The sequence below is a fragment of the Tiliqua scincoides genome, chromosome 1 (genome assembly GCF_035046505.1).
Source record: "Tiliqua scincoides isolate rTilSci1 chromosome 1, rTilSci1.hap2, whole genome shotgun sequence".
NCBI classification, from domain to species: Eukaryota; Metazoa; Chordata; class Lepidosauria; order Squamata; family Scincidae; genus Tiliqua; species Tiliqua scincoides.
Genome location: NC_089821.1, coordinates 194,508,317 through 194,520,459, shown reverse-complemented (window position 1 = coordinate 194,520,459; position 12,143 = coordinate 194,508,317). Strand labels below are relative to the sequence as shown.

Sequence of the window (12,143 nt, the reverse complement as noted above, 5' to 3'; positions counted from 1 at the left end):
AAAAGGTCAACAGGCATGTGGATGCTGGAGAACCCGTGGACATTATATATCTGGACTTTCAGAAGGCGTTTGACACGGTCCCTCACCAAAGGCTACTGAAAAAACTCCACAGTCAGGGAATTAGAGGACAGGTCCTCTCGTGGATTGAGAACTGGTTGGAGGCCAGGAAGCAGAGAGTGGGTGTCAATGGGCAATTTTCACAGTGGAGAGAGGTGAAAAGCGGTGTGCCCCAAGGATCTGTCCTGGGACCGGTGCTTTTCAACCTCTTCATAAATGACCTGGAGACAGGGTTGAGCAGTGAAGTGGCTAAGTTTGCAGACGACACCAAACTTTTCCGAGTGGTAAAGACCAGAAGTGATTGTGAGGAGCTCCAGAAGGATCTCTCCAGACTGGCAGAATGGGCAGCAAAATGGCAGATGCGCTTCAATGTCAGTAAGTGTAAAGTCATGCACATTGGGGCAAAAAATCAAAACTTTAGATATAGGCTGATGGGTTCTGAGCTGTCTGTGACAGATCAGGAGAGAGATCTTGGGGTGGTGGTGGACAGGTCGATGAAAGTGTCGACCCAATGTGCGGCGGCAGTGAAGAAGGCCAATTCTATGCTTGGGATCATTAGGAAGGGTATTGAGAACAAAACGGTTAGTATTATAATGCCGTTGTACAAATCGATGGTAAGGCCACACCTGGAGTATTGTGTCCAGTTCTGGTCGCCGCATCTCAAAAAAGACATAGTGGAAATGGAAAAGGTGCAAAAGAGAGCGACTAAGATGATTACGGGGCTGGGGCACCTTCCTTATGAGGAAAGGCTACGGCGTTTGGGCCTCTTCAGCCTAGAAAAGAGACGCTTGAGGGGGGACATGATTGAGACATACAAAATTATGCAGGGGATGGACAGAGTGGATAGGGAGATGCTCTTTACACTCTCACATAATACCAGAACCAGGGGACATCCACTAAAATTGAGTGTTGGGCGGGTTAGGACAGACAAAAGAAAATATTTCTTTACTCAGCGCGTGGTCGGTCTGTGGAACTCCTTGCCACAGGATGTGGTGCTGGCGTCTAGCCTAGACGCCTTTAAAAGGGGATTGGACGAGTTTCTGGAGGAAAAATCCATTATGGGGTACAAGCCATGATGTGTATGCGCAACCTCCTGATTTTAGGAATGGGTTAAGTCAGAATGCCAGATGTAGGGGAGAGCACCAGGATGAGGTCTCTTGTTATCTGGTGTGCTCCCTGGGGCATTTGGTAGGCCGCTGTGAGATACAGGAAGCTGGACTAGATGGGCCTATGGCCTGATCCAGTGGGGCTGTTCTTATGTTCTTATGTTCTTATGGACATCAAAAGTTTGGAAATAGAGTGGGAAAGGACAGGAGAGGGTCAGAATGGGACAGCGATGGGGGTGGGGGTTAGTGAATCAGGTCCAGGAAGAGGGCAGGTTTGGCAGCAGCAGTGGCCACTGAATCCTAATCCTCTTCCTGGACCTGATCCTGCCATGCAGGTCCATGTGGACCTATTTCACTAGCATAGGTCCAAGTAGACCCCCCTGTGCTAAGGAGGCTTACCTCCTTAGCAAGAGGAGAGCTCCACTGCTTCCCCTCCCCATGCAGTAGTAGCCATTTCAGCACTGCTGCATTAGTGGGGGGGGGGGATGGGGAACATGATTAGGGGCTGTAAAGCTGCCATCATATAACATATCATATATATAATTGCTTAGGAATGGAACTCAATGAGGTGCATCTGAGTAAATAGACATAGGATTGGGATGCAGATAGGTCAATACAGTAATATCCTTGCAAACAGCAATTTCATATCTCTCTCTCTCTCTCTCTCTCTCTCTCTCTCTCTCTCGCATTGTGATGCGAGCACCACGCCTCCGCACCCCATGTGGAGGTGCCAGTTCATGCAAATGACATCTCTGTGCAATCTGCGTTGGCAGCCTGCTGCAGGCCCCATACTCCTTCAAGTGATCATACCAGAGCCATTGGGGTCAAGTTGGATTCGAACTGTTCAGTTGCAAAGTAGAATATCCGACATTAGAAATAGCTTGCCCGCATTATTCAGTTAACCAGTCCACTTTGCTCCCTGATGGGCTAGCTTCCTACTTGCAAGGTGTTTCTCAAAAATGGCATCTACCCCTTGCACTAGGAACGGTTTCCACTTCAGAATTCTCCCACTTTTTTCTGTTGCTTGTGTAGACCAGGTCTAAGACAACTATGTTTAATCACATGGTCTGAATTAGTCTTCAACAGTCACTTTTTTAGTTTTTATTTTGCTCATTGAGTATCAAGCTTACCTGGTCTTGTAATGATAGAGTAGAAAAAGCTGGGACACTCTTGGCCCATTTGATGCTCATGAAGAGAAGCCTTGCTGCAGACTCACAGACAGATTCAGCCGCCACCTCATACAGATACATAGGAGTACCACTGACTTCGTGTGGATACTAATAATTAAAAGATATTTTAAAAAATTATTTTGGTACATTTATTGAGGTGTTTGTTTCTGGTGAGTAAGGGCCCAATGCTATCCAATTTTCCAGGACTGGTGTAGCTGTGCCAATGGGGCATGCACTGCATCCTGTGGTGGGGAGGCAGTCACAACGGCCTTCTCAAGGTATGGGAACATTTGTTCCCTGACCTCAGGGCTGCAGTGCGGCTGCACCTGTGCTGGGAAGTTGGATAGAATTGGGCCCCAACATAGGATTATAGCCTGAGGCCCCATTCCTATCCAACTTTCCAGTGCCAATGGGGCATGCACTTGAATCCTGTGGTGATGGGGCAGTTTTGGAGGCCTCCTCAAAGTAAGGGAATGTTTATTTCCTTACCTCAGAGCTATATTGCAGCTGCATCAGCACTGGAAAGTTGGATAGGATTGGGCCCTAATATTACTGAACACGGCTTACTTCTCAGTAAAATAAACAACACTATTTTCAAGTACCTCTTAACTATTGGTTATTTGTTTCCTACAAAGGAGGGCATCATCAAAATTGAAAAAAAAATGGAAACAATATATTTTAGGAACTAACAGCCCAATCCTATCCACACTTTCCTGGGAGTAAGCCCCATTGACTCTAATGGGACTTACTTCTGAGTAGACATGCATAGCATTGGGCTGTAAGGGTTCCTACCACTGTCTTAAGGTCCTCCCAAAGAGAAAATTGAACATTTCTCTTGTTAAATGAGAATGTTAAAGAGATGTTTGATTTGGGCAGAGAAAACAATTATGGTTTGCATTTGGTCTGGATGGCAATAAGACAGTGAATGATTCAAATTATTCAACTAACACAATGAAGCAACCCAATCCAATGAACTACTGTGCAAGGGGTGAGACCCCTCCAGTCAAGGCCTTGGCAGGGGCAAAGTACTAAAGCCCTCCTATCCCCCCACTCCAGATTTGCCATCTCTTGCATCCCCCTTCACTATTTGTAAATAAAACTAACCCCCTTATCAAGCTACAGATACAGCAGCTCAAACACATTCAGCAACATTTACTATCTGGCTAGGCAGTTGCAGGGAAAATGGGTGGAAGAGGGTAAGGAACTCTTAGCGCATGTATGCAGTCATAAACAATGTGTTCAAAGGATATTTAATTTTTTTTAAACTCTCCCTAAAGGGAAAAATACAGGGAGACATTCCAGAAAAGAGGGACTGTCCCAGGAAAGTAGGGTACAGACCCGTCATCACAAAAAATATGGTATGCCCCAAACACATGATACTTGGTCGAGAAGACTGGTTTTTCAAAGCCTTGCCACTTAAACTGTGGGCAGCCAGGGTGCGAGTAAACCCTCTAGTGTCTTCCCAAGGCAGCCAGGATGAATTGCCTGCTGGATCACAGAACCTGACAAATGTGACACTTTGCTCATCTAGCTACTTGCCCAGTGTAATGCACTATTTGAAGGTGTGTCGGGAAGTTAATCATTTAGGGATGGTTTACCTTCCCAGACCTCTTGTAAGCCTCCTATATCAGTGTGGCACTGATGTGATGTGCCAACCCTGATGTAATTAGTGAGAGGTACCAGTCGCACTGGTATGTTTAGATTGGCTCCCAGCACTAGGATTGGCAGAGTGGAATTACGTACAGCTGTTTTTCCATACAGTACTAGACAGGTGAAGTGCAGCAGGACTAGGAATGACCCAGCTATGTACCACCTTAAAGGCATTCTGACCACCTTGGAGCCATCTACAACAGCCCGGTTTGACCATCTAAAGGGGTATTATGGTTCAAAGAGATTTCCAAGAATACAGGTTTAAGATTGCACTATAAATGTCATGCAATGGAATGTGGATCTTTTGTCATTAATGTATCACTTTGACATTCAGAATAGCATCTGCAGCATTTAGATCCATGTCTTTATGCCAGTATATGCCATGACTATTTTTCTATCATTTTCCTAAAAATGGGACATCTAGAAATATGTTAGTTGTGAAGAATTTTGTGAAAGGTAGTGCAGGGCACTTCCAGAAACCCAGGTGCAATTCAGTCAGAGTTTCACATTTATAAGTCACATTGATTTCAACAGAAGACTTTGGCAGCCCAATCCTATCCCCCATCATGCTGACTGCTTGCAGGTGCACCATGGAGGCAAGCACCTGTGGCATATGAATGGGGGGCCATTCATGAATGGGCCCCTGGTGCCAAGCTGCAGGTGGGGTGATAGAGGCCGCCTCCCAATTTTCAAAGTCTTGGTATTTTCAGATAATACCATCATGTTATATATCATGCAGACTGCAGTGAAACAAACCACTTTGAAATATCTCTAAGGGCACAATCCTAACCAGGTCTACTCAGAAGTAAGTCCTATTTTGTTCAGTGGGGCTTACTCTCAGGAAAGTGTGGTTAGGGTTGCAGCTGCAGTCTATCAAATGTTATAGACAAAAAAAAAAAACAGAAAAGGAAAACACAACTGCCGTATGTAACAAACAGTGGATTATACTGGGAATCCAGTAGCAAAGGTGTACATTGTAACAAAAAGTGGATTGCACTGGGATTACCACTGGGAATAAATCGCTTGTTGCAAGCATTCCAGAAAACCAAATGTATTCTCCATAAATGTACCTATGTTTTGCCCTTCTTCTATATTACAACAAAACCGCTTTTGTATGTATGATAGACCACAAGCCCAGTGCATATTATCTTGATGGGCATTCCTTCCCTGTTTTGTTTTGGATTATGATCTCTAACATTCACTATATATGTGAAACATATTATATATAAGTTCAATTTTTAAAAAATGTTCACTGTCTGTATTTCTGCTCTGGTCATTATTATTATTCTTTTCGTATCATGACTGTTACTGACTGACTATTTTGTCATGGGGAGTGCCAAAAATTTGTGTGTCCTTCGTACGCCACTGGCAAGCACTGCATGCTGTGGAGGAGGGGCATCAGGAGGTCTGTGCAAGATAATGGAAACCATTTTTCCCTTACCTCTATGTAAGCTCTCTAATGGCCTATGGGTCTACTCAGACATATGCCAGCTATATAACTAGTATAAGTCTGAAGAGAGCCAGAGGGCACGGTTGGCTGAAAAACAGAGGATAGGATCTAGAGCACTTGACTGCTGCTGGAGCCACCTCTTCCAACACATCCCAAGTTCCTCCTCTTTCCCACCCATGGCCCACCCCTGTGGGCAAGTTGCCAGTGAAATCTCCTGGAGCCACTACTGTGCCACTTGCTATTGCAGCAGTGGCCCAACAGTGCACAGCAGCAGTCTGGCTTTCTCATGACCAAAAGGCACCCTGTGCTGCTGGAATGCAAGTTCTGGCCATGCAAGGCAACCACAGTTTAGGGCCCTTCAGCCAAGTGCTTTCCCATTGAAATAAATGGAACCTAAATTCTCAATTTGGGCTGGATTATGTTCCCTAGTTTTCATTGGTTGGTTGCACTGTAATGACTGAGCTGTGGACAGGAATCATGGGTGACTCAGAAGTCAGGACTGGGAGGCAGGCTGGGAGTCAGCATCAAAGCCAGGAGTCACAGAAGAGAAAGTACCAGAGACAAGGAGACCTTGGTGTGCAATCAAGACCAGGTCCAACAGGTAGTCCTTAGCGTCCTTCCTGTTCAGACTGGAGATCCAATTCAGAGTTTGAATCTCTTCAAAGAGACCCAATTGCCGCCTGTGGACTACAGATTGAGAACTGCTGGGAAAATGTGGTTTTTCAGCAATGAGTATGAGGGACCAGGGATGACCAAACCAGGGACGGCCTGTGTGCCACTAGTGGCACATGGACACTTTCAAAGTGGCACTAACAAAGTCACCTGTTATAGTTGCTCCAGCTGACTCAGGCTCCGTGACCATGAGTGCACAGTGCTCCTCTCGGCTTGAAGCCCAGAAAGGGAGCGACAAAGGCCAGGGCATGGGAAAGATAGCAGAGCAGAGGCTTGGCAGGTCACACTGACCAGCAAAACTACCTGAGCAGGTCTGGAGGGGGCCAAAATAAGGTGCAGTGGCACAATCAAGTTTCTGTACATAAAAAGTGGTGCATGGCCTGCTGAGGGTTGGCCACTACTGGCGCAGACTGAGTGCAACAAGTGAGCCATTGCCATTCAATTGCTTATTTATGGAAAAATAAATCCCATCCAGGAAGACCATCGTTCCACATTAGGATTACAAGGCCTGTTTTCTTTTTCTGAAGTCTGCATTGCACAGAGCTGACCTTTGGAGTTGGCTGAGCCAAGCCCACCAAGGTCTGTCTTTCAGAAGTTGTGGACACTGCAGCCAGTTCTAGATTATGAGGTTCCAGTTGTGTAACAGCAGTGAAGAAGGCTGGGGCAGGTAGAGCTGCAGAAGGGAAGTGCGGCGTGGCGCCATTATCTTCTTTGTGTCCTCTGAAATACAGAGCTACTTGTTTCCTTATCGTGGATGTCCTGGGTCCCCTTTCGTGCTGAACAGCTGGAAATAAAAATCCTGTGTTAGAATGCTCCTTGGAGCCTGAAAAATATCCTTTTGACGTCCAAAGGAACCACATAGTTGGATTAATTAGCAGTGAAATACATTATATCAATACAAAATGTGTCTAAAAGCTGACTTTTGTCTGTTATCTACAAACACCAACACTTACCAATTTGTGACCTGCCATAATGTAATGAATGTCCATACATTTTCTGAGAGTGAACGTGTGAGCAACAGAATGTTAATAGTACAACTTCTGTGAAAGAAGTTTTGATGGGTAACAGAAGGGAGTCTGTGCTGGTGGTAGGAAGGCAATGGGAAAGGAGAAGCAGGGGGCTGAGAGATTTAGGCTAAAGGAAACCAGGGACAGCATGGACAAAGAGTACACAGCATTGTAGGGAGGAGAGGAGGTCAAATTTACATATTGATGTGAACTAACCAGCCAAATCTGCAGCTTCAGACCTGCAAATTACTTAGAAAGCAGAAAAAGAAAATCCTTATGGCCCAATCCTTGTGCTGTCAGAACTAGTGTTCCGGCAGCACTATGGCTATTACAAAATGTGACATGCCATTCAGTACAGCCAGATCACTGTCACAAGTGGCCACAGCTGCATGCCAGTGGCTCATTGACAACCCCTGGTGCCAGTGAGTTAAGGCGGGGAGGAAGGGGGGAACAGGGAGCAGACTGGGGTAGATCAAGGCAGGGAAGGGGTGGTGTTACTCACTTACTCACTTACTCACTTACTCACTTACTTACTGGCAGCAACAGTGTCACAGATATCCTATCCCCCTTCCCAGCCTCAGTCTGCCTTCCTGGGGGCTGTTACTGTTTCAAAAGGTAGGATAATTGGCAAATTGAGCAGTCACCACTATCTTCAAGGGGCATGAACTTTACTGAAATTTATTATTTGCCACAGACCAAATTGGGAAAAAAGTGAAAGGTGCAGCTTTCCTCTTATTTCCATATCCCCAATTCAAATTCATTGCCTTACATGTGTGAGAATGCAGCAGTGGGGCCCCAATTCAGAGATAGCCTTGTGTAAAAATGTTGTGCAGGATTACTGATGAGTGGAGGAAAACAGTGTTTGATTACTAGGGCTACCATGTAAATAGAAATACGTACTTGTCACAGGAATGTGGCACCAGTGGGAGACACATTTGGAGATGCTCCTCTGAATGCATAGGTGTCCCTACTAATCTGCACCCTCATCCTTATTTTTATAATGGCTTATCAATGTGCCATGGCTTCCAAAACTAGACTATGTGTGCGGAAGGCAGGTAGCAGCTTACACTTGCCTAGCTGTTTCCTCTGCAGGTAGCAGCTTACACTTGCCTAGCTGTTCCTGATGCAATATACTCACACCCCATGTGAGGTAAACTGCTTGATGGGTGAGGTAACTGCATTTGCAATGGTTGGTCCAAATTTTAAAGGCCTGCTAAGAGCCACAAAGAAACTGTACATTTACAATTGATGCAGTTGATAGATTGAACATGTGCCTTGCTAAGCATGAATGCTTAGAATTCTTGGTGCTCGATATCCTAGACATCCAACACATTCTGCTTGGTATGCAAAATTGATCTCTGTTTGAGGCCCCAATCCTATCCAACTTTCCAATACTGATGCAGTCATGCCGATTGGGTATGTGCTGCATCCTGTTGTGGTGGGGGCAGTCATGGAGGCCTCCTCAAGGTGAGGTAATGTTTGGGGCTGTGTTGCAGCTGCATCAGCACTGAAAGATGCATAGTATTGGGGCCTGAGAATATGAACATAATCAATGAAATCAATCAATGGGCTTAGTTAAGTTAGGGCTCTCATTATTTCCTAACCTTGTATATGGGTATACCCTCAAGCACCAGTTGGAGTTCCTCTAAGAGAACCATTTTCTTTCCCAGTGCTTGTAGTCCAAGTGTGGAAAGCTACTTGTAAGCAGAAATCTGAAATTATATATTGAATGGACTTTCAGAATTGGAAAACTTTTAAAGTGTCATAGAGGGAGAGATGTAGGAAATTATGTATATGTTGATGGGAACCCAAAGGGCAAACCCAATTTCTCAGGGTTTTTGGTCACTGTGTATGCTCATTCCTCCACTGGGGCAAAAAGAAGATGAAAGGATGCACTTGTACCGTCTTTATTCATGTTGACTTCCAAGCATTTTTTCAGCCGACATGCCCTGCATTGGTTCCTATGCGTCTTGTCCACTGGACAGCCTCCCTAAAACAGAGATATTCCTTTCATAAAAGGGGGACAAAAAGTGCATCTCAATAAAGAAATCTGGAACAGAAGGTGCTCAGTAATCCTACAAAGACACATCATTTATTAATTGCTTACATTAATAGGCTATCCTTCCTCCAGGGAGCCCACGGCAGCACACAGGGGGCATCTGTCTCGATTTTGTCCTCAGCCCTCCCCGCTCTCCAGGACATAGGTTGGGCTGAGAGATGGTGGCTGGTCCACGGCCATCCAGTTAGCTTAAGGGCTGAGTGAGACTTTGAAACCAAGTCTCCACAGTCTTCCTCTGACATTTAGTCCAGCCACCTCACTCTACTACATCCCTTTCCCATTCCCTAAGAAATAACCACCCTTTTAACAACATAAGAAGAGCCCCACTGGATCAGGCCAATATCACATCTAGTCCAGCTTCCTGTATCTCACAATGGCCCACCAGATGCCTCAAGGAGCACAACCTGTGTCCTGGTGCCACTCACTTGTACGTGGCATTCTGAGGTTCTTCTAAAATCAGGAAGTTGCACATACTGATCTTAGCTTGTAACCTGTAATGGACTTTTCCTCCATTAATCTGTCCAATTCCTTTTTAAGGAGTCTAGGCCACATGTCATCACAGCATCCTGTGGCAAGAAGTTCCACAGACTGATTACTCACTGGGTAAAGAAATATTTTCTTTTGTCTGTTCTAACTGTCCTACCACATTTAGTCGAGTCCCCTGGTTTTGATGTTCAGCAAAAGAGAAAAGAACTGCCCTCTATCCATCCCATGCATAATTTTATGTGTATCAATCATATCTGCCCTCAGGAGCCATCTTTCTAAAGTAAAGAGCCCCAAACAGTCACATGGAGCTTATTCCGCCAGCAAATGAGCTGTGATGTCTTATCATTTAGTGAAAGTGCTTGAGGAAGAAGGGAAATCTAAGTAGATTGTTCTAGAATCATTAGGCCTCAGCACCTTAGACAGCTACCTCCCACTGGAAATGGTTCCTCAGACAATGGGCTTGAGGCTGGAGAGTCAAATCTCACTTCTACAAGTTTACATTGCATGATTCTGTTGCCCCGATCATCTGGATTCACTGATGGTGGGATCTCCCATTTCTTACACCCTCCGACCAGTTTTCATTGACCTAGTCGTTCTTCTCATTATGCTTTCCCTAGACTTGCCCAGCTGTGCCCTTTGCTTTTCACAGAGCAGGTTTCATTCGCTGTGTGCATCAGGTCACTCACAGAGAGCCATTTTTGTCTTTACAAGTCCCCTGCAGTCTTCAGGGATTCAATGACTTGCCTCTTTGCTGCCCTCGCTTGTCACTATCTAGCCAATTATACAACAGAAGCATACAAAGACCAAGGCTGAAATTGTTTCGTTCCACAAAGGTGGAACGAAATGAGAGGCAAAATGTTCACCCATTGCATATACACGCATGATCATGCCTGTATACCCCATGGGCACAAAGATCACCATTCTAAAGATCAGCAGTTGAAGATACTGGTTCGAGAGACGAGAGGTTTTTGGAAAGGTTGGCTTGACACTTGACAGTAATGTTTTAGGTGTAAAATATGGCATTATGTAATTGGACAAAATGACCCATTGCAACCATAAATTCTAAGCACATTTGCTAAGGAGAAACTTCCTTTAATTGAATTAGTGATCAGTATGACCCATTAGTTTAATTTACATTTGTTCAGTTTAGTTGGGGTGTAGTAGCCATGCTGGCATTGCTGCATCACCTAACAGAGATTTAGGTAGCAATGGGCTGTTAGAAAGTAACTTTTCAGCAAGATTCATATCTAAATAAATGTAGGCTACACTTGAGGTTCTCAAACTGGGGCATTGTGATGCCCCAGCCTGAGAAGCTCTGCCTCTGGCTCCTAAAAGGGTGGAAAAAGGGAAAGGCAACAGTGCAATCCCTAAGATCGCACTGCTGCCAGGGCTGATTGGGAGGGTGCACTTACCTTTTGTAGCATTTGCCTCCAGGGGGTGAGTGCGGGGAGCCCCACGGAGCCCTCTGCAGGGCTCACCAAACCTCTGTAAATGAAAAAAGGCAATTGGAAACCGTTTCCAGTTTTCAACCACAAAACCGGAAGTGGTCTCCAGTGGGTTTTTTTTCACTTGGAGGCTTGGAGAGCCCTGCGGAGTGTTCCATGGGGAGTACTCCTGCACCCCTGGAGGCTGGCACTACGTAAGGTAAGTGAACCCTTCCCAATCAGCGTAACAGCAGCGCAATCCTGGGGATTGTGTTGCTGCCTTTGCCCCCCCTCCCCCGCAGAAACTTACCCTGGTTCCAAAACTCGCAAGGATGCAAGGGAATCTGAGGATTCCTTTTATCCAAGGATGTAAGGGAATATCCCAAGGACTTTGGGAATGGCTGGACTAGACTATTTTATTTCCATGGAGTAAGCCTGATGCCACATGTTCAAACACTTAAGTAATACCTATTGATTTTCACCCAACCATGTAATGCAATAAAGTTTGGATCTATGGAAAACAGTCCACCTTATGTGTCTTGAGGCCACAGGACACCATGGTTAGTAAAGGTTGAAAAAGTGGAACCTTTGCATAAAGGCAATCTTTCAACTTCTAAGACCAACCTAGCAGCTCTCTTCTTGACTGGAGTGAGAAACTGTTTTCCAGGTACACAGAGACATTCAGTTTTGTAAGTTATTTCAGGGAGTTCAGGGGAAAATTAAGTTTATTTTCAGATATAAACAATGATGATGAACCCACTACATAAGGAAAGCCTGACAGTCCTTGCCTATGTATGTTTACTTGGATGGAAGTTCCACCTTATCTGAGAAGACTCCTGTTGTATACAGGTCAACAGACTTTTCTTCAACAATCCACCTTGAACTTCTGCTGGCATTGAAGAACTAGCTTTCTGACATAGTGATATACCATTAGCTGCCTGTGATTTGTCCCTGGTGAGGCCCTTTTCAATGACATGAATATTGGCCAGTTTTAATCTTTCTCATTCTCTTGTCTTTGCGGCTTTACTGCTGGGATATCACTTTGCACCACCTCTCGAACATA

General features: G+C 45.1%; 1 protein-coding gene across 1 annotated transcript in view; it reads right to left on the bottom strand.

Moving 5' to 3' along the window:
* Positions 1-12,143, bottom strand: part of NR2E1 (nuclear receptor subfamily 2 group E member 1) — a 28,894-nt gene that overhangs the window by 3,424 nt on the left and 13,327 nt on the right. The window contains exons 3-5 of the mRNA XM_066610461.1: positions 9,014-9,101; positions 6,653-6,888; positions 2,294-2,440 (exon numbers count right to left, since the gene is read on the bottom strand). Coding sequence (XP_066466558.1) covers positions 2,294-2,440; positions 6,653-6,888; positions 9,014-9,101 — 471 coding nt within the window. The remainder of the gene's footprint in view (positions 1-2,293; positions 2,441-6,652; positions 6,889-9,013; positions 9,102-12,143) is intronic.